Here is a 22,740-nt window from a genome sequence, read left to right on the forward strand (position 1 = left end):
TCTTTAATGGCATGCATTTTTATGCTTATGTAGCATAACAACAATCTATTTATTAGAATATTTAATACCATAGTCTACAGCAGGAAGGCCATTTCCTTCTGGTTACATGTCTAATTTCTAAAAATGGGAAGAGGCACACCATTTCTAATTCTTCTGCTATTTGATTTTAAAGAACTATTCAAAGATTATCTAAATGTCATGGAGGGGCCCTCATCAGAATGATTTATCTGATATGCTAATTTACTTCATAATCTTTTTCTAATTTTACCAGATGCAGGGGGGAAATTTCTCTATATTGTTTTGCAAACTAATGATTTGACACACCTGACCACTGCACTTGAATTCTGCACTGAATGGGACATACTCCTTTTCTTTGCTGTACATTCCTAGTACAATATTCCTGGATGGCTCTTTGTCGTCTTGAAATTTAAGATCAGCAGTGTTGTCAAAAAGTTTAATAAGATGACAGGTCACCTGCATTCAAAAAGCAACACACAATTAGGAAACTTGGCCACTGAAGGTTTACTTGGATTTTAATCACCTCCTTTCCCACCACTTTCTGCTATCGTATTTCTGTACAGATCATGTTGTTAAAATGACTGCAAGAAATTTTACCTGTCTAGGCTGTGCTCCTTTTGAGAGAATGTCAAGCAGATCAGCAGACGAAATGAAATAGAACCGAGGAAAAGCTAAGCGTTTGGTTTCTAAGTATTCAGCAAGAGCTTTTTCACAAAGAGAGAGCCTGAAAATTAAGGATGAACACTTCGGAACATTGTCATGTAAGAGTGAATTTCAGATTTTTGCACTACAGACTGAGTATATAGTAGTTAGCTATTACATTGCATTTTCCTTAAAACTGTAATCCTATGCATGGTTGACTTGCATGTCTATCATTGTCCCATTCAGTCCAGCAGGATTTATATGCAATTAAGTGTTTATAGAATGGCAACCTTGATTACTTCCTTCTGGTACAACAATATTAATGCTACTCTTGGTCTAACTGTCCTTCATAATAAGATTGATTAAATCAAATAATACAAATCCACTGGGAATAAGTGTAGTACATATTCTGGATACTTGATACTACTACTAGACATTCACCGGTGCTGAAAATGAACAGGGTAATTCCTGCCTACATCAACACTCACTGGTCATTGCAGAGCTTTGAATTGCAGCTTAATTCCCCAGTCCATGTGCTCCATGTGCACTCCAATGAATACAGACAGTACTTGCATGAGTAGGTTTCTTTGTTCATTTCAGTAGATGGGACATTTCTATGTTCACTTTTGTTAAGGACGCAGACTTGCCAGATCCACTGAAGTGAATTGAAAGTGCTGATAACTGAAGGAGAATCACAGCTGGACTGGTATGAAGAAAAAGGGTTGTCAAATGCACAACCCCAAATAGGCATAACCTTTCTTTATTTAGCTTTTTTTGTTTTGTTTTTTTAGCTATCTTCATTGTTGGTTTTTGGTCATGTTAGTACTTGTAATACTTAAATTTAATCCATAGGAAATTTAAAGCATGTCTTTCAATCATAATCCTGCCCAACATTTATTTGCTATTTATTCTTACACCATAGAAAGAGCAAAAACGTGTGATGGGGATGATAAAAATTGGTTCTGGATCCTTCCGCGTAAGGGGAAATTTTTCATGTGCTGGAGCCCCATTAGAAGTAATGGGACTTGCACCCATGGTGTGCGGCAGTGCGTGTGTGCCATGGGCAGATGCCCCATTACTTCTTCCAGGATGTGTGAGGGGCTTTTCTAGTGGGCTTTCAGCATATGCTGAAAGCCGCATATGCCACACCCGCGAAAACACGGGTGCACTGTATAAGCACAGAATGATTTACAACAGAATCTTAAGCATAGAATAATTTACAGGAGAAACTGAAAAGCTTGTTCAGACCCAAGTCCCATTAAGATCACTATAGCTTAATCTATTCACAATGGAGATTGCATAGTATATAGCTGTTACAAGTTTAGAGTTGCTAGGCTGAATGTATAGGGCTCCTGTAGTTTTAATTGTTAACTTATTCTGGATCAGGAAGAGGTAAAAGTCAGTCCTCTTTATCCATGAGGTTTTTTTTACTCATGGATTCAAACATCCACAGCTGGGTACTTATTTTACCAATCTACAAAAGATGGAAGGCTGACCTTGGAGCCCCTCACGATCAAACTCACATTGTGGCTGCAGTACTGGCATTTAAACACTGTGCCACCAGGCCTCCCATCCCATTCCTTAAAGAGAAAGACAATATGAAGTCTACTGTGGGGCAGTAGGATTGTGGTCACCTCATCAGGACCCAGAATGGCCTCTGGGAAGATTTTTAAATACTGTCCTGCAACTTGCTCAGAGTGCTGCTTGTCCAGAACTAAAGAGCCTGAAAGATCTGTGTCAGCCTTCCCTTCTTTTCTCAGTTCTCTAGCTTTTAGTCTAGAATAAACATCTCCCACCAGTCAACATCCCATCTCAGGTGTGTCTGTGTGCATATTGACAAAAGTGGTTATATGGGTTTTCCTCTTACATAAGCATCCCCGCCATCCCTCCATCCCAAGCCCAAGCTGCTGGGGGATCTATATTGTTAGAATGTGATAATTAACATATTCTCAGATTGGAAGTATTTATAACGTTCCAAAAAGGTGAAACACCTTCCATATTGCAAATGGCTTGGTGGTGGTGGTGGGGATCCAACTATGTATGAATGTGTTGTGTCAGTTAAACCCATGGACACTGGAATATCTATACTGGGTATACTTTACATTTCAGCTCTGGTGTGCTTCTGTATGAAATCTGTTTACATCCCTACATTTAAATATGCTACATAAAAGAATTAGCTCATTTTTACCTTTGTTGCAAATCTTCAAGCTTTTCATACAATTTCGGCTTGGTTGTTGCTTCTAAAACATTTTTTGTATTTGCAGAATCATTCATTAATTCCTGGATTACCAAAGAAGAAACATTAGTTTCAATATTTAATGCTCACAAGGAAAAAAAAAAAGGTTCTGTGGGATTTCTAACTCCAAAACTCAAAGTGCTGGTCATGACCTATAAAGCCCTACATGGCTTACGTCCAGACTGTTTGAGAGACCGTATCTCCCCATATGAATCACCTAGAGCCCTAAGATCCTTAGGAGAAGGCTTTCTCTTGGTCCCACCACCATCCCAGGCTTGCCTGTTGAGTACATGAGAGAGAGCCGTCTCAGTGGCTGCTCTCGCCCTGTGGAATTCCCTTCCATGGGAGACTAGGCTGGCGAAGACATTTTTATTTAAACAGGCCTTTTAAAATCTTGCAGGCTTGGTTTTATTGGTGGATGAGGGGCTTGGTTTTAGATTATTGTTTTTCACTTTGTATGTTTTAAATTTTATATTTGTATTTTTAAATATTTTTTACGATTTCAATTGTACGATTTTAATTGTTGTTTTAATGTGTTTTATATATGTTGTTAGCCACCTTGAGTCTTTGAGAGAAAGGCAGGATAAAAATAAATAAATAAATAAATAAATTAAAATTATCAATAACCAGTTATCTAGAACTTTTACAGCTGTGTAGAGTTCTTGTGAATGGAAATTATATCAAACCAACAAGCAGTGGCACAGTGTTACCTTACAGTGGCAAATTAATTTCAACTAAAGTAATATCTCAAGTCTAAGTCACCCTTTATCATTTATTACTTTTAATATTTAATTAAATAAATTTAATTATTTAATTAAAACAAACTTAGAAAATTTTATATTTAAAACCAGATGTGGCAATGGTATTTGCTCCAAAGCATTCTTCCACTTTTTATAGACCAATGTTTATAACTTGCTCTCAGTGCACACAGAAATTCAATATACTGGGAGACAGAGTGGCATAGGAATGTTTCAAACAGATAATAGATGTCTTTAGGAGTTATTGCATAGATTTTTCTCCCTTAAGAAATATGGAAAAATGTATTTCTCCATTTGGCTTTCCTGGCCATATTTATTTTTTTACAGGACGGGTCAACTTTCTACTCTTCTGCAGTTACCAGTCCATTTATCATCTGGCACAGGAATGATACTTTACCCAATGTAGAGTGCTGTAGGGCATTGCTGACATAGTATGGCCTATATCACATTAGAGGAAGAGTAAGTGAAAGTCACTCTAATATTGTGGGTGATGTCATTAGGTCCTGCGATGACATTTCCTGGATAGATGTGTTGGCAGATGACATTAGTGTCAAGGCTTTGTACCCATGTCTACATCTGTCTAGTGTGTCCTCCTTTAGACAAGCCACTGCACTATGGAGGCTGTCTGTAGGTGAATAAAAGCTTGCCGCCAAGAATCTGAGAGAGTAGAATTATTGTCCAAAACAGGTTGTAGTTCATTGATGATATGTCTGCGTGGTCTCAGGAGCTATATGTCACCACTAGTGGGGTTCTGTAATTTCTGTCCTCAAGACTTTTCTGTAACAGATTAGACCTCAGTATAAGTCTTGCCTTCTGTGTTCTTGTTTTTTAACTTCATGTGGTGGGTATTGTAGCTTGATGAATGCTTTTTGTAATTCCGTGAGATTGGTGCCCCTGTCTTGTGGGTCTGAACAGATGTGATTGTATTGGTCGGCTTGGCAGCATACTATGGATCTGGTGGTGTGTTCATGGTGGAAACTGGAGGCATGTAAGTATGTGTAGGAGTCACTGGGTTTGTGATATAGTGTAGTGCTTAGATGTCCATTGTGTAACTGTACAGTGGGGTCCAAAAGGTGAACTTATTTTGTTGATAGTTCCAGGCTAAGATTGAGGGTAGGGTGGAAGCTGTTGAAACTCAGGTGGAATGTCTTGCGTGAGTCCTCTTCATGAGTCCAGATTATGAAGATATCATAAATGTTCCTCAGGCAGGGGAGCAGTTTTTAGTTGCAGGAGTTAATGAAGCGTTGTTATAGGTCAGACATGAAGATGTTGACACTTTGTGGTGCCATGTATGTGCCCATGGAAGTACCATTTACTTAAAAGTACATGTTATCACAAAGATGAAGTAGTTGTGAATGAGAACCCAGTGCCAGGCTAGGTCTGTTACAGTTCCATCTGGAATGATATCCCTGATAGCTTGTAGTCCATTCTTGTGTGGGATGTTGGTATACAGGGAGTCCACATCCATAGCAGCTAAAATAGTGTTCCCTGGGAGGTCATGGATGGGCTATATTTTCTGCAGGAAGTCAGTGGCTTCACATGGCTGGGGGACTGGTGGCATATGGTTTAAGGACATTGCCCATATACCTAGAGGCAACAACTGTAAGCGTTCCACTGCTTGAGATGATAGGTTGTCCAGGGTTGCCTTGTTTATGTATTTTGGGCAATAGGTAGAATGTGCCTGGTCAAGGCTCTTGTAACACATAGTGTTTCTTACTAATTCCTAAACTGTTCATTTTGCAGAAAAAGAGTTCACACAAGAGTTTCACAGTACACCCCCCAACACACAATTTTGCACCTGGGATGAGGTGGGGGTCATACTTTTGTCATGATAGACTTATCTCACATGGATTACTATAGCCCTTTTCATTATTATCTTTAAAATATACTACAAAGTTCTAGCAAAAAGATCAAATAGTACAGGATCACCTTAAAGAATAAGACATTTATTATGGCACAAACTTTCATGGGCACTAAGAAGTGCATCAGATGCAAGTCCTAGGTCTTATAAAAATACTTCTTTATTAAAAGATGGTCCAATATTTTTCTAACAAGAAAGGAAAAAGAAAAAAATAGAATGGGAGATTTTGATTGTGGTTGGGGATATTATTACTTAACCTTAAAATCAGCATCAATGCCATCAAAGCTCTTTGAATCTTCAGGAAGCTGGTCTCTGATGTCATTTGAACCAATGAAAATACTTTCAAGATGAGACCATGTGCGTTGCACTTCCATCCAAATGAAAATGACAGAGTCTGCCACATTTAGCTTTTTTTGCCACCTTAAGACTTCTTCAATGAAATATTCAACATATTTACTTTGCAGAATTATTTGCAGCTGAACCTTGAAAAACAAAATAGAGGGAAGGGAATAAAAGTAAAGGATAAATAAAATTACTTGAACAGCCCCAGGAGTCTCAGCTACAGAAGTTTTACAAAAATCTTCTGCAAGCTATTATTACAGTAAATCACAGCAAAAGACATTTTCAAACCTTACAAATGGACAGCATATTATTAAATGATTCTGTACTATCTATGGGGGAAAAGAGAGAGACCAAGGACCTGTAATTTTGCTAACTCCTACACAGACAGGAATTTTTGTTAAAATGTATACCATCAAGAACACATATAATTTTATAGACTAACATCTGGGACAGTTAAGATTCACTTTAAATACAATGTCTGGAAATGGGGTCACAGGTTTTGCTCAATTAAAAAACAAATCAGTAATTCAGCAATGAGCACATATATTGTTTACACCAGCAAACAACTTCTTACTTGGTTATTGTCTAATATCTCAAAAAGTTGTTCATCCATTTTCAACAGAGGAATGCCAGTCCTGTAATGTTCTTCATAAGAAAATTCCATGGTAGCCCATATTTGACTGATTTCTATGAGAATCTATTTAACACAACAGAATGCTTATTAGAAACATTTTTAGCTAAACATTATCATTTAGATCAGTAAACTGTCCTGAAAAAGATGTACTATTATTATTTATTTAAAGACAAATGCTCTTTCTCATTGGCTATGATTGATTTTATTTATTCATTAGGCCACAGACAAAGAACCTGAAATCCTTACAGAGATCTACATAATTTATCTGATGGGGCCTAATGGAAAAGTGGGACTTCACCATGTGGTAACTTTGATTTATATCTTCCCCTGTGCTCCACACCTCCTGAACTGTGGTTTAATTAAGATAAAATTCTTGAATTCACATTGCACTTGGAGAATGAAGAATTTACAGTTCCAATTTAAGTTCTACTTCTTTTCACTCATTTCCATTTCCTTACCCTTCTCTACATTAACAATGTGCAAGTATGCTCCAATAAAACACAAGAACAAAAGCAATCTTAAACCTAGTTATACTTACCCAGATTTTTTTAAATGGGCAAGAGTGCACATATGCACATGAACATTGCTAAATGGATATATAAAAATAATCCTGCCATAACCATACATAAAGTCTATCTGCTTTATTTTGAAGTTTTTATCATAAAATAAGAACACAGGCAGATCTTTGCTGGATCAGACTAAAGACCTGTTTCATCCAACATTCTGTTCACACAGTGGTCAATCAGTTCCTGTGGCCAATCACAATTACTGCTCATTCACATCAGTGGACAAAGCCCATTAGTAAGACTCAGCATAAAAAGATGCAATTACATCAAGACTATTCTTCTGCAGTGTTTTACAGTCTTTTAACCTTGCACACTTGTAAAAGAAATCATGGACAAAAAATTAACTGGAAGAATGGGAAACTGGAATAAACTTTGCATCCATAAGCATTCTCTGCTAAGGCCAGAAACAAAACAATACAGAAAAACGGAAAGATTCTAATGCATCACTTCTGTCACAAAAACAAAAAAGATGACATAATTCAGATTTCTTAAGATTTTAGAAACTTCCCAAGAGAAAAGAAATGAACTAACCTTTTCAGTTCCAAGCTCTTTCACTGCCTTATCAACAATGTTCTGGACATCATCTTCCATTGTATGCAGCTTCCATGCTAACATGTCTGCTAAGGTTGTATTGTCAGTTAGTGAAAACTGAACCTGCAAAATGTATCAAAAGAGTAACAGATTTAAGATGTGTGCTTTCAATTTTTCTAAAGAATGGACTGATTTTTTTTAAAATGGCATTAGTCTTAAATTATTTGAGATTTAGGGCCCTAAATTATTTGAAGAACAAAGTCTACATCTGTACCTACCTGAGCTCTATGTACTTACCTGGGCTTCAAGATCTTAAGAAACATATACTGAAACAATAACAGCAAACACTACTTGCCTTCAATTTTTCCTTGTTGGAAGGAACCTTACAGGACTTCAGGAAATGTTCTGAAAGTGAGTGTTCTTATTATAAGGAAAAAATGTTTACTAATTTAGTTGGCTTTAAAAAAAATCCTTGGGATCTAATTAAATTGTTGCTAGATATATTGCTTTGAAAGGCACCTTGAAGAAATAAATACCTTAAGAGGGTGGATAAAATCTTTGGCTTAAATCCAAATGGAAGACCTCTTGAATCAGCTGCTGGATTGTAAATCAGCATTAATATAAATCTAATTGATTTTGTGGGTCTGAAACTAGTTCAGAGTATGCTTCTAATTAATAAAGATCATATTTGGAGTTCTATGCTAGTCTATTACCTATATGGTTCTTTAAACAAAGTATCTGGAGCTCACATTGCTCCACGATGAAGATTTACAATTTTCAGTTTGAATCTTAAAGCAAAAACAAAGAAAGAAGCATCAGTTTCCCTACTTTTTAAATGTTGGATTACCAAAAAAAAAAAAAAAAAAAAAAAAGAGGAAGAAAGAAAGAAAGAAAGAAAGAAAGAAAAAGAAAAGAGGGATCCAGATATGACATTCATGTAAAATTTGCAAAAATTGACAAAATAAACTGAGCAACATATACAGACAATAAACCAACTACTGAGCTTAGTATTATTTTCAGTTTTCATAACATGGCACAATTTAGCATGAAATGTTGACCCTCAGTATATTTTCTCAGGTTTTATTTCAGAGGTTGGAAGGGAAAATGGACTGGTACAGTTGGTTCCATGTTAGAATACAAATAATAACATTCAAGAAAGCATAGGATTCTCCTGTCTAAAGTTTTCAGGATGTTACTCTACACAAACCACAACCTTGTTACACGATATTTTTATGATATGTTTTTGGAAACTGTATACATAAGTCTTAAAGATCATAGAACTGATTTTTCTTAGAGAGGTGGGGCACCCTGAGAAATAAATTATGGGTTGTGTTCTTTAGGAGCAGCAGAGCTGAAAGAAAGAGTAATGCAATATAATGCAATCACATAGGAGCCAAGGGAGACCTTTACAATTGGAACGGGTTAGATCCAGGTTTAGGTGTAGGGCTGGGAAGTGGACATCTTTATTCCTCATCCCCATAGCATCTCCTTTGGTTCATCAAAAATATTTGACAGCAAAAAAAGATCTTGTTGAATAGGATGAGTTCCAATGGAGGCCGTGAGCTGAGCTCCACACAAGGATCCATCACATTTAAAAAGAGGCTTAAAACTTTCCTCTTCTGTCAAGCCTTCCCCCCTGGAAAATGAAGTCGTGTACTCTGATCCCATTGACTCTCTACCTCACCCTATTGATTGATTGAATGATTGTTTTTAGATTGTATATTGTATTTAGTGCTCTCGGTTTTATCTATTTTGTGATGTGTTTTGTAATTGGTTTTAAACTCTATGTAAACCGCTTTGATCTTTGGAAAAGCGGTATATAAATAAATTATTATTATTATTATTATTATTATTATTATTATTATTATTATTATTCCCAAACATCACAGCCTACTACATTTATTAGGGGTTCTTGATCCTCTGTTTAGCATTTTAAGAACTGGGGGAGCTGGGCTAAGGAGTAGAGGGCAAGGAAGTTCATTTTTATCAGCATCATTGCATGCACCTAAATTTGGATCCAACCCAAAGATATCAGAGAGATACATACACCTATTGTATCCATCAGCTGGTACCAGTGTCTGTCTCTCATTGCTGGATTCTGCAATTCTGTAACAACCCTCAGTGATGTTAACAGGTTCTTTATTGTTAATTCCAGACTTGTATACACATTCCAGGAGCGAACTTCTTTATCTAATGCCCACAGCTCCTAAGGAAGAGCATCACAACAATGTTAAGAAACAACTTAATGCAGCAAAGGTTACTATTCGCTGGCGAAGTGTTTTTAAAAACTAGCCAGATTACCGCACTACATTTGTATAATGCTGCTATTCCACAATAACTGCTCTGGCTGCCTCCTGTTGCATTCTTGGATTTGCAGTTGAATGAGGGGCATTTTCAGCCAGAGAGGTCTTAGCAATCACTGAACTACAAGCTTTAAAATACATCAGGAGGCAGACAGAACAGTAAAAGTGGAATGGCAGCACTATAAGAGGGTAGTGCAGTAATGTGGCAAGAGTATTGTAGTATATTAAAGTCTGACTGATTCAAGTCACTCTATCTCAGTCTCCGAGGAAGGCAAAGGCAAACCCCTTCTGACAGGTTTGCTTTAGGGTCACCATAAATTGGAAATTACTTGAAGGCATACAACAACAAAATTCATTATGGCATTGACCATACTTTCCAGGGACACATTGCAATTTATGTTTCACTCAAATACAAAAGCAGTAATGAAAGCATGTATGTAATTCTGAAGAATGTTCTTCAAGACAGTTACCATAGGTTTGAGATCCCTTTCATCACACTAATTGATTATAGTAAATTTTCTGCTTTCTGCTTATTTCATTTAGGAAAAAATGCCTAGGCAACTAAAACTGTTATGAGTCAAAAGATTATGCTCCAAGGAAAGGGGAGATATTCTACCATTACAGTCATCCTTTGCTATCTGCGGGAGAAGCCATTCTTGACCCCCCCCCCCCAATAACAAAAAATGTGTGACCTTAAGTTCCATTCTTTTCAAAGGTTGAGAGTACATGTGCAACCACTGAAAAAGCTAGGGCTTGCTACCCACAAAAGCTCAGATCCAGTTGGCACAGGTGCACTATACTTTCCCATGATGTAGAAAATGAAAATGTGGGATGCTTTTAACCAGCATAATTCTAATCCAAGTTTAAATCAATGGAATTTTTAGTCATGACTAGCTTCAAACCCACTGACTTTGATGGGTATTTGGACAGTGAAGCCTGCAGGCAGCATGCTTTCTCCAAAGGTGACTTTTATATCCCACAGGTTCCTTACCCCTTTTGCCCCCAAATGCCCTGAAGTCCTCAGTAAGTGTGACTGGTTTCCATGTTTGAGGCTGGCCAAACCGGCTTAGGCCAAGGAGAGGCCTTTCTTTTAACAGCAAGATGGAAATCAATCTTCTAGTCATTTCCTGCTAAAAATAATGGAGCGGGGAGCTTTCCTGCCCTAGATTGGCTTGAAGAGTTCAAAGCATGGTGAACTTTCCCTCAGGTCCCTAGAGGATGTTAGGGAACACTTTGGTGAAAAAGCAGAAAAACTTTGTTTTTGAACGGGGGGAGGCAAAAGGTGGTGAAGCCCCCCCCCCCCGAGGATAATGAGGTTTCCTAACCTCCAGCGGCTCCATACCTCCGATAAGTATAATTATAGTTGCAACTCTAAATGCTTGAGAACTTGCCTTGGTAAATCTTCTGAGCTCTGCATCTATCCGTTCCATGCAAATTGTTCTCCAATGGCTTTTGGTCCAGTCATTAATGCTGCTCTGGAACAGGAGAAGCAGACAGAAATGTTAATGACATTTGGTAGTATGTAACGGATTTCTGCAAGAAAACAAATTGATAAAAGAAGAAGTGGAGACACTTTAAAAACAACTTCACCAGAACCCAAAGAACCATTTAAGCATGCACAAAGTCTCAAACTGCAAAACCAAAATTAGGGTACAGGTGCATAGGTCCTTTGTTACCATGCCATTTTGCAGGAAGGAGAATGTTTGGCTTCATTCTTCTGACATGCAGCAATATTTATCCAAATACACTGGAGCTGTTTTGTGCAACTACCAATCCAGAGGGGATTAGGTAACATAAGAGTATGGGCACTAACTGGCCATATGAATGTACAGATCCTGGCATGGTTCCCAGATAATTTTTTTCATATACCACTTATAGTAGCAAGTAGTGGTTGCAAGTACATTTCTACACCACCTATCAGTGAACTAGCACTCCCTAACCGGTTTACAATCTGCAAGCCAATTGCCGCCAATAAGCCTGGTACTCATTTTACTGACCTACAAAAGGACGGAAGGCTGAGTGGACCTTGGAGCCCTCCTCTAGGATTGAATTTACAAAGTTGTGCCTGCAGTACTGGCATTTAACCAGGGCTCCTTAGTTGTTGCTACTTAGTTTTTCTTAAACTGAACTCATTAGTTCTGTGAACTGGGAGGCACAACTGAAACATTTTATATTTCTCTACCATATGTAAACTATGCATAAAAGCTATAAAAATAATAAAAGTGTACAAAACTAAACACTTGCTACATGAGAGAAAAATTACAGATCAGCAGGTTGTGGTAAAATAAGCAGTTAGAGCAGGGGCCTATGAACAATTGCAAGTAAAACCTATATATATATATTACATTTACACACAGCAAAGTAACAAAAATTATTTATCTTTCTTTTCTCTTTCTATTTTTTGCCTCTTATTTTTCATGTAGATAGATATTGTCAGTGGCTTTTCTTTTCGGCGGGGGGGGGGGGAGTTTTATACTTGCATCCTTGAATTTAAAATTACCTTATCGTTTTAAAAGATGATACATTATTTTGAAAACCTATCAGAATCAGTTTGAGTGGTGAATAATATTTAAACATGTATGGATACATTCAGTATTAGTTCTGCCTAGGGTAAACCTACTGAAATGGATAATAGTTGCCAACCAAAATTCCATTGATTTCAGTATGTCTGTTCTAGGTAGGGCTGATATTGATTTAGCCCTTTACGCCTCAAGATGCTGTAACAGTTCAATTGTTTTAAAAGTTTGCCATTTTTCTTGTTCCTATTAAGGTATAAGAGAGCAGCTAAAACCTCAGTCCTCAAAGATTAAATTTTCAGTCCTACTGCCAATTGTTCAATGTTTCTTTGAAAAACAACTAGAACGCTTACTGTGACATAAATATTAATGTCCCACAATCCCTTCAGCAACTTTATTTCCTTTCGGCATTGTTTCATTTGTTTGTAATCTGGAACAACCACTTCAAAGAGATTGGCAGATGCCTGAATCTGCAGCATTTCTTCTTCCAGTGCCTCCAATTCTTGATTTGCCTTTAAAAATCAAAACATGAAAATGGGTTAAATTCCATACCAGCATATAATAAAGACAAAACGAATTGCAGAGGTGGATATTTTACAGGAATTACTATATGAACAGTGCACATTTTATTTTCCTTTTACACTTCCCAAAGACACACAAGAGCCATTTATGGCCCAATTCCAAAGCTAGTATAAATCAGGTTGAAAAGACTGCATCTTGCCCTTTCTTCATTTCTTCATCTATATTTCCACATACAGATGTACATGAACTTTGGAAATTTGATCACAAGAGCATTATATGCAATTAAGGATCACAACTTTATTCTAGTCATAAAACTCTATTTTTATTTTTCATCCAGTTATCCACTTAAATACAAATTAATTATGCACTGATCACAACAGATGGTGAATATGACCCACTCCACTTACGGTTCCTCAGGACCATCTGACACACACCTTCAAATCATGCTTCCCATGGGGTACAATTCTAATCCCACAAAGGTCAGTTCAAAACATTGCATTCATTTTAATAGATCAAGGCTTCAGCTTAACATCTGAGTATCAGGTGTGAGGATAAACTTTTCTTTCTATGCAAAATGTTCTAAAGCTATTTTTTTCAAAATCATTAACATTTTCCTGAAATAGCAAGGTGTTCTAGAAGAAAACAAGCATTCAAGTTTTATGCTTCACACGCACATAATATAGCACTTAAATGTCAGGTTGTACCAAAAAAAAAAAACGTGCAACACGTAAACAGTGATCTCTGTTTGCAATGACAGATTACCAGCATGAAATGCACCTCTGAGATTTCCCATTACCTTATCAAGGAGCGCATATGGGTTTTTGGCATCAAAGTGAAAGGGAGCATCCACTCTAAATCTTTCTCTGAATTCTATCTGCTTCCCCTGATGAAAGAAATGCAGGCAATAAATTTTTGTCAACAGTCTTGTCCTCATAAAAGCATGTATGTGGGTGGTGTTTTTTCCCCAATAAAAAAATATCATGTTAGCTTACATCAAAAGCCGAGCATTTCTTTCTGAGACTGGTGACCTCAGATGTCAAAAGAGGAGTCACTTCATGTTTTACAGACACAGCAAGCTTTTTGGTGGCATTCCATCTTTCAGGCAGTTCCTAAAGAACAAAGAGAAAACAAGGAGAGAAAGTGTCTGGCTCCCTCACATAGGAGGACAGTTTCAGTCAGGTCCCCTTTTCACAATTTGCCAACTGCGTGGGAGCTGCTCATTCATGAATCCTTCCCATGAAGTTATGATCCCTTGGCACAATTATTTAGGATGGGGGCATACAAAGCATATAAAACTGACTGGCTCAAATGCAACAACAATTAACACTTAGTGCTGTAAACTAATTCAAAAGCAAGTCATGACAATTCTCAATATGTAACAGACAAGATAAAGACTGGATACTCAGTTAGTAATATTTACAATCTGCCTTAGCTGGAGGGAAAAGGAAAGGAGGAAACTCACATTGCCTTTTATATGCTATTGATGCAAAGCCCTGAGGCTTCTATTTGAGCAAGGCTAGAATCACAACTTACACAGCAGAATTGATGTGTTTCTCTGGATTATGACCTGTGTGTGTGTGTGTGTGTTCTTTTACATTATTCAGTAAAAATCAATTCCCATTTTCTTTCTATTCAATAGGTTATGATTATCTGTACCTCTTATCACTTTGTGTCACCAAGTTTTCTTATAATTCAAATCTTGAATAGATTGGAAGCTAGTAGCCTAACTAATGTACAAGAGCCCTTCCTTTCTTTTTCATATTTTTCAACACTAACAATTATTTACACATTGCAACAACCACAACAAAACTGGTAGTACAATGGACACAGTCTACAGGAATTTTTCCCAATGAAGCTTTGAACTTCTTATTCACTTCAGTAGACGTGGCGTAGAATAACTTTTCACAAGATTTCACATGTACAGAAATTTATTTATATCTAAAACATTGGAAATGGGGGTTCCACTAATACAGATGGGATAGGATTGGTACTTCTGCTAGCAACAAGCCTAAATACCCTAAAGTCCCATCTTCTCTTGAAAGCTAAGCAGGATCAGAGCTGGTTAGCACAGAGAAGTGATTCAACCAGGGGTGTTATGCAATAGCAAACTAACTTTGAGTATTCCTGGCTTATAAAATGAACATGTGGCTTATGAAAATCCTGTGAAATTGATAGGGTTGCTGTAAGTCAACAAACAACTTGAAGGAACATATTTCATTTAACTTTAATGATATGAAATGTCATGCTTGCAGCTGTCTTTTCTAGTGCAGCTAATGGTGCCAGCAGTGAAAAATGTGTAAAGCTCTTGCCCCAGCATTTCATACTTGAGTAAATGGATCAGAGAAAGTTTTACTTTCGTTATTTTCCCCCCTGGAAATGAAAGGTGGTTGCCTTAAGGCAATCGTGATGGACAGATAACAGTAATGGAGCTTTCCCCCCTAAATGAGCAGTACCTCCAGTTGGACATAAACATGTTCTGGCATCTTCTGTCCATAGTTCTCCAGAAGCATAATGGTCTCTTTTAGAGGCTCAAAAAGTTCATCAGTAGCCACCTGCCTGTCTTTCACAGCAAGTAGGTGAACCAGAATATCCACAAGTCCATAATCTCCTTCTTTTAACTCTTTGTGGAGAGCAAAATCAGTTGTTTTAATGAATTCTTCTAGATTAGCTAGGCTATGAGAGGGGGGGGGGGAGCACAATATGGAATTAGGTGAGGCAGAAAGATTTTCAGTGCTAGAATCTTTCTAATATATGCTATGCTAACATACAACAAACACAGAGAATGGCATTTCAACTACTGTCATTTAGAAACCTTAATGTCACATTTTATCAGAAACACTGTGGTTATGCTGTACTTACATAAGAGGGAGGGAGTTAGAGGAATAAAATATGACATGAAAGATCTTCTATTTCTTTAACTTCTCTCAATATTTACTCCTTCCTCCACTATGGCTTGCATTTTCCAAGTCTAATTTCAGATCACCAGAAGACCTTCAAGGTACCATGAGGCCCTACCCCTTCAATTCTAGAAACGATTGGGGGGAGGAACTGGATTTGAAGGTTGCAGGACATAGGCATCCATCCTCCAAGGCTAATTTTACCATCTCCACCATGAAGATTGCAATTTCAGTCAGTTCCAATAAATTAGAACTTTTGTTTTATAAAAGTACCATTTTACCTGTCAATTACAAATCTTAAGAGGTATTCTTTGAACATCCAGCTCCACTTCTTAATAATGTTTAACAAACTAATTTTGAAAAGTTTCATGTCCACTTTAAACCAGCCTTCAAAAATTCGGAAATCTTCAAGTTTGCTCATCTGAGTGTAAAGATTCTCGAAGATGTCAATCTATAACAGATAACTACATATTACAGATATGCCGATCTTTAACTGATTTTTTACTGAGTGTGTGTATGAATATAATATATAGAGAAGTAGACATTTTCTTGCCTGTTCTTTAAAGTGTTCAGTTACTGGGTGTTGACTGGCAACAACCTCCGTACGAGTCTCTGTTTCTTCAGAAGCTAATACAGGACCATACAACAAAAACTGTTTCATAAATTCTGATCTGTCATCTACCCACAGATAGGCATAAGAATCGAGAGAGTTTTTGAAGTCTGCAGCTTTGGTGATAACATCTGCCACTCTGTCCATTAACTTTTGTCTGGTCTCAGATAGTTCTGGTATACTGTCCATGTCATTCTAAATCCAAATAAATAAGCAAACAAATAAATGGTAAATGTTATTTCTACAACTGCAATGCCATTATTCTTTTTTTGCACTGTATGTGAATATGTTTAACATCTGCTGGCATATGTTTAACATCTGCTGGTCTATAGATGGCATTTTGTTCTAATCTAGAACTATTACAGTTCTGAGAAATATCTTACCTGGTAATGCTGCATTTCCAGATGTGCTGCTACTCTTGTCACCTCAGCAGATATTCTGAAAATATTGCTTAAAAGTTCATCCATTAGATCATAAAAGCCGTCTCCAGCTTCCTTGTCCAATGAAGGCTTGAATTCAATTTCTAAGGTACTTAGGATCATTTGAACCTGAAATAATGGGGCTGGTTTCAAAGTTTCCTCTGTATTTTCCAGGAAGAAGTTTAAATTGTACATTATGGCATTAAAAAGGCCATCAACTATGATGTCATCAATGAACTCCAGGTAAATCTTCCAAGAATCTGAGTCTGGATCTGCTTTAAAGAGCATGTAGTTTTCCTAAACACACACACACACACACCATTTAAAAATTAATTAATTTGATAACTGGAAGTCAGCTACAAATTTGGCTCTATAAATATATCTAGGTTATTATAGTTTGGGTAATAAAAATATTTTATCACTCTGAACTGGCATTCATTATTTGCAGTGACTGGAGCTTTGTGGCCCCACATGTTTGAGCTGCAAAAATCAAACATTGCTCTTATCTACATGCTAACTTTTTCAGGCATTACCTTGACAAATGTATGGATCTTCCTGCCATCTTCTTGGAATGACATGAATTTCTTAGCAAGTCTTTCTTCTTTGTCTTCCAGGTTCAATAAAGCTTCTTTCCTATTGTCTTTTCTAGAAAAGAAAGGATGCTCCACCCAAGACTTCATAATTTGTTGAATTGCCTTAATGTTGTCTTTTGACTTTTGAAGTCTCTGCTCCAAGTCATGAATTTTAGCTTTCAGAAATCCAATGTACCCCCAGCAGTTCTCTTCTTGCCATGTGAGCACTTCTTCTGCTTCCCTCAGCTGCTCATCAGCAATTTGCAGCTCTTTTTCAATTAGAGGATATTCTACCTCCAAAACAGTCTGTTTAATCTTGTTATACCACTGGACTATAAGTTCAAGATTTTGTATATACTGTTTGTAGAAACAGAAAGAAGAAAAAGCAATATGAAACTGAAATCTCTGTTGTAATAAAACCAACAAATTACAACCTAACATCTGGTTCCTAATGGAGGTTATCACTCATGCTGCTGGATAGTCATCTTCCCCTCTTCAGCACAAAGACAATTCTCTAGGGCCATTTGTGTCTCTGGCTCACTCAGCTCACTCGTAGTCATGCAGAGAATGAGTTAAATATATGGCTCACGTCCAATTTGTTTGAAATATTGTATTCTCACATATCAGCTTGCTGGTGTTTTAGCAATAGCAAGTACATTTCTATACCACTTACCAATGTACTAAGTAGTTTACCAAGTGTAAGCTAATTGCCCCCAACAAGCTGGGTACTCATTTTAGCAGCCTACAGAAGGATGCCAGGCTGAGTCAACCCAGAGCCCCTAGCTGGTATTGAACTCACAACCTTGTGGTTTGTGAGTGAGTGGCTGCAGTACAGGCATTTAACCACTGCGCCACCTGGGCTCTATGTTTTGACATCTTTTCTCTGCCCCACCACCCTTATGAGTATATCTGGTGGGAACATAGGAAAGGGCCTACTCAACAGCTGCCCCTATGCCTGGAAATCCCTTCCTAAAAAGTTGAGACTGGCAGCCTCCCTATTATGCTTTCATGAGCGGATGAAGACCTTTTGCTACACTGTTCATTTGTTGTTTGCTTTTTGATGACCTCACTTTTAACAGATTTTAATTCTACTGTGTTTGTGCTTAACAAATAAACTATATGCATGATTAGAAAATTTTTTAGCTGCATTTGTTTTAACCTTTGTAAGCCACATTGAGTCCCAGACTGGTAAAAAGGTGCGATATAAACAAATACATATAACATTAGCTTACACACTGTAAACCACTTAGGGAGTGCTTCAGTGCACTGATAAGCAGTGTAGAAATGTACTTGCTACTGCTATGTAAAAAACAACAACCAAGCATAAAGTAGCTACCATGCAGCTATTTTTAATACTTAAATAAAATCTAGTGCTTGGAAACAAAACACACCCAAGGCTGTTGATGGCCATAAGGGGGAGCATGGCAGAGTGCAAAAGAATGGTGGAAAGGTGAACACATGGAAAGAGGCAGAGGATGATCTTAAATGTGAGCTTTCATCTCATCTACTGAGCAACAAGGCTTTGTGAAAATTGAGAATGTTCTATGCCATGGGGAGGGGGCCTCTTTCAGTCTGAGGGCCGAAGTCAATTTCAAAGCAGTTCTCAAAGGTAAATTCTAAAGGAAGGTAGGGGAAAATCAAAAGGATGAGATGAAAAATATCAACACCATAGAAATAATGCAGTTTGACACCATTTTAAGTGCTGTAGCTCCATCTTATGGAATCCTGGAACTTTTACAAGGTCTTTAGCCTTCTCTGCCAAAGAATGCTGGTGCCTCACAAAACTACAAATCCCAGGGTTATGTAGAATGGAGTCATGCCAGTTAAAGTGGTGTCAAACTTCAATATGCAGAATCATAACCCAAAAGGACTTCTTGAAGCAAATACCTTAGTGAATGTCTCCCTTTTGTTATATAACTCAAGTGCTGATCTGGGAATATCAGGTTGATTCAAAAAAAGGAGATATTTGACATCTCTCAAAACAGCTGCTAGCTACAAGAAATGAAATAGGGTATTGTTATTCAGAAAAAGGTTTTTACTTATATACTGTGGACTTTAAATGCTGGCTCATTCCTTTCTTTCCACAAAGATCAATTATTAAATTTGCTACCATAAGATCTTTAATGGCTTTAAAATGGGACAAGAATTGTGAAGGCCTCCAAATGTTGTTGGACTGCAACTTCCAGCAGCCCTATACCATCCTGGGGAATCTCAGAGCTGCAGTTTACCAACTTCTGTGGGAGGCACATAATTTCCACCCCTGCTATAAATGAAAATTAGCATACCATGGAAAATAAGGTGAACTTGCCATTATGGTATTGAATGCCTACAGAATCAGAAGCAGCATTTCTCTGAGTAACAGTTTCTCAGAATAACAGCAGGATAGAAAGCTATTGCCTGTAAGCTTCTCAGAAACATTTGGTTGGCTACTGTGCCAAACAGGAAGCTTAACTAGACAGGCATTTGGTTTTCATAAGGCTTCTTCATATCTACTCAAACTACTACCACTGATGAAACAAATACAAAATGGAATTACAGCATTTAGAAAGGACATAGATAGTTCCAAGCACTGAAGCAAGAGCTTCTATTTGTATCCAATATCTGAAATTTAGATGTAAACTGCCTCTAAACACAGAAGTTTCATTTAGCTGCCAAAACTGATAGAAAAGGCTTCAGCAGCAGAGGTTAAATAGATAGAAGGCACTTGAGTGGGCAGAGCTAAGGGACGTAGTAGGACAAAGTTTTCAATGTGCTATGGGACTTACAGTAACCCCATTATTTAGAGCCACCATTGCATTTGAGTGTAAAGACAATAAATGTACCCCTTTCTCTCCAAAATGAACCAACAATTCATTTGCTACATATATTTGACAGAAAAAGTTTTAGTTCAAGGATTCTATGCTGAAGTAAAATAATAGATTGAATTAAACATTAAACTCAAAATCCATGCAGTTTGAACTTTATAGGTGTCAGGATTGATACTGCAATCCTATACCTCACACTAACTTCTGTGGAATTTACATGTCAGTAAGCATGTATAAAATTAAATTATCTAGATTTTACTTTTCTATATTATTTTATCTAGATAATAAAAGTGTTGGTGCCATACCTTGGGATCAAAATTCACACGAAGATCATCTTCATTGTTGCGTTTAATCAGAGGTTGCTCTAAATTAAACTGACAAACGTCATCTACTGCAGACTTCCATTTATGATAGGTCTGATCTTCATATTGGTCAAGTAAAGTCAACATCTCTATATATTTCTGATGTATTAAAGCAGCTTCTGAACATTCCAAGACTCTACACAAGAAAAAAAATGCTATAGCATAATTATAATTATTTCATAATTAATTATTTCATTTAATTATTTAACTACTAATTATTTTATACCAGCATGATGCCAATAAATGTGTGATTATTCCATCCAGAACTTAGACAATGCCTCAAATTATTATTTCATGTATCCATCTCTTTTCCCCCATCAGACCTGTTCAGTCACAGGTCTTCCTTGAGGCCATTTTAGGACTCTATTTTCCAAATGCTTATTGCTGAAGTGTACTCACAGAGATGGATTACAATGGGATAATGATGGTTCCACACTCAGCTGGCTTTCCTACATCTTTCTTATGTATGGTTTTCTTTCTTGTTTGCTACCTTTCTTCTCCTGGGTGTTCTACAACTTGCTAAAACAGCTTGACCAGGCACAGAGGCTTTTGAGTTAAGTAAACCAAAGCTGAATTTATACAAGGGCTGCTTTTCAGCTCCACTGTGTCGTATTCATGCCATAGTTTGACCACTTTACTGCTACACACACCTGTTTTAATCCAAACTGAAATCAATTTTGAAAGCCACACAGGACCCACATTATGTAGCCACAATAGTGCAAGAAAGTGTCTCTGCTATGTACACATGTTCGCCCTATCGGTTTATGTCATGTCACACAACTGCAGCAACTATGGGGTTTTTTAAAAAAAATCCCACAATGCATATGCATGTTCATATATTCACTTAATTAAATATCTTTGCTTTGCTTTGCTTTGCTTTTGTTCTGATTGCCCACCTGCACATCGATAAAGTGAATCTGGTAGAGACATTTCAGATTGAAACACAGCTTTTTTATTAAAGCCTGTGGGAACTTTTGATTCCATCTATTAGAAGACTTTATGTGGTTTCTACACATTAGATTCTACACATAAGCTTTAAAGGAATGCATCAGGTCATGGCACAGCATTCAGTCCACTGGCTACCACTGCACAATGGACACCTGGACACTTTAACACTATGTCATATCCTAGCTGAATACAAACACTTTGAAATAATGTAATTCAATTTTGCACACTTTTAAGGTGATTTATGAAGATGTAAGTGCTGGCAACATTATCATCATCATCATCATCATCATCATCATCATCATCTTTTTTGGACATAAGCCCCATTAAGTTCAATGGGACTCACTACTGAGTAGCCATACATAAACATTGTAAAATAACTCATACTCATGATAATTTGACTCTCATTTCTTTTTTAAAATTAGTAACACAAACTGTTAACAGAGGAACAAGAAAAATTAACTAATCCCATACTATAACATTCAAGGTGAAAGTCGAAGATTGCAGGTTTTATTTTTAGAACATTTCTTGAAACCATCTTTGCATATAATTGGAAAATATATTTAGAAAAAAATCCTTTTGATTTCTTTCACCCGCTTCCCTTCCCTTCCAAGTACAGAATATAGAACTATAAACTAAGGATACAATGGACATAGTCTGCCAATGTCAAGCACAGAAGCCTATGTATCTACACCAGAGAGTAGGAATGGTTTAAGCCTTAATTACAGTCTTATACATGTCTACTCAAATAAATGGATATGGGCAGACCAAACCTTAGTCAGAAATATAAATCATTAAAATTTAGTATGCCCTATTAACATCAGTAGGACTTACACCTGAGCAAATATATGTAAGGCTGTGCTGTTAATTCTTTCAGTGACTATATTCATTCCAGAAGACTGTCTGATATGAGAGGATAGACTGTATAAGAGTAGATGGTGTTTCCTTTAAAGAATGAAATTGACCAGCAAGTTATAGTGTTGTTATTTTTCATAAACAATTCTCAAACATAGAGAGACATACGTACTTACCTATGGGAAACAAATGAGAAATTTGACCAGAATGACTGTATACGGTCTTTAATTTCTTGGGACCACCTAATGTTTCCTGACGTAAATGGCATGTTTTTATTTATTATTTCATTTCTCTTGTCCACCTGTAATAGTTTTATGGAGCAGATAAATTGTATGAATGGATCATAA

At 37.0% G+C, this 22,740-nt stretch overlaps 1 protein-coding gene across 1 annotated transcript in view; it reads right to left on the reverse strand.

The window, feature by feature from the left end:
* The window catches only part of DNAH11 (dynein axonemal heavy chain 11), a 176,720-nt gene that overhangs the window by 122,115 nt on the left and 31,865 nt on the right, over positions 1-22,740 (reverse strand). The window contains exons 11-29 of the mRNA XM_089533095.1: positions 22,570-22,694; positions 20,537-20,729; positions 19,315-19,419; positions 17,389-17,784; positions 16,820-17,152; positions 16,380-16,631; positions 16,108-16,277; positions 15,383-15,602; positions 13,922-14,038; positions 13,726-13,812; positions 12,761-12,919; positions 11,283-11,366; positions 9,636-9,794; positions 7,589-7,711; positions 6,432-6,554; positions 5,773-5,997; positions 2,849-2,940; positions 616-742; positions 325-474 (exon numbers count right to left, since the gene is read on the reverse strand). Coding sequence (XP_089389221.1) covers positions 325-474; positions 616-742; positions 2,849-2,940; positions 5,773-5,997; positions 6,432-6,554; positions 7,589-7,711; positions 9,636-9,794; positions 11,283-11,366; positions 12,761-12,919; positions 13,726-13,812; positions 13,922-14,038; positions 15,383-15,602; positions 16,108-16,277; positions 16,380-16,631; positions 16,820-17,152; positions 17,389-17,784; positions 19,315-19,419; positions 20,537-20,729; positions 22,570-22,694 — 3,240 coding nt within the window. The remainder of the gene's footprint in view (positions 1-324; positions 475-615; positions 743-2,848; positions 2,941-5,772; positions 5,998-6,431; positions 6,555-7,588; positions 7,712-9,635; positions 9,795-11,282; positions 11,367-12,760; positions 12,920-13,725; positions 13,813-13,921; positions 14,039-15,382; positions 15,603-16,107; positions 16,278-16,379; positions 16,632-16,819; positions 17,153-17,388; positions 17,785-19,314; positions 19,420-20,536; positions 20,730-22,569; positions 22,695-22,740) is intronic.

Source organism: Sceloporus occidentalis, unplaced genomic scaffold, assembly GCF_023333645.1.
Source record: "Sceloporus occidentalis isolate IW3139 unplaced genomic scaffold, rSceOcc1.0.p SCAF_7, whole genome shotgun sequence".
Lineage (NCBI taxonomy): Eukaryota > Metazoa > Chordata > Lepidosauria > Squamata > Phrynosomatidae > Sceloporus > Sceloporus occidentalis.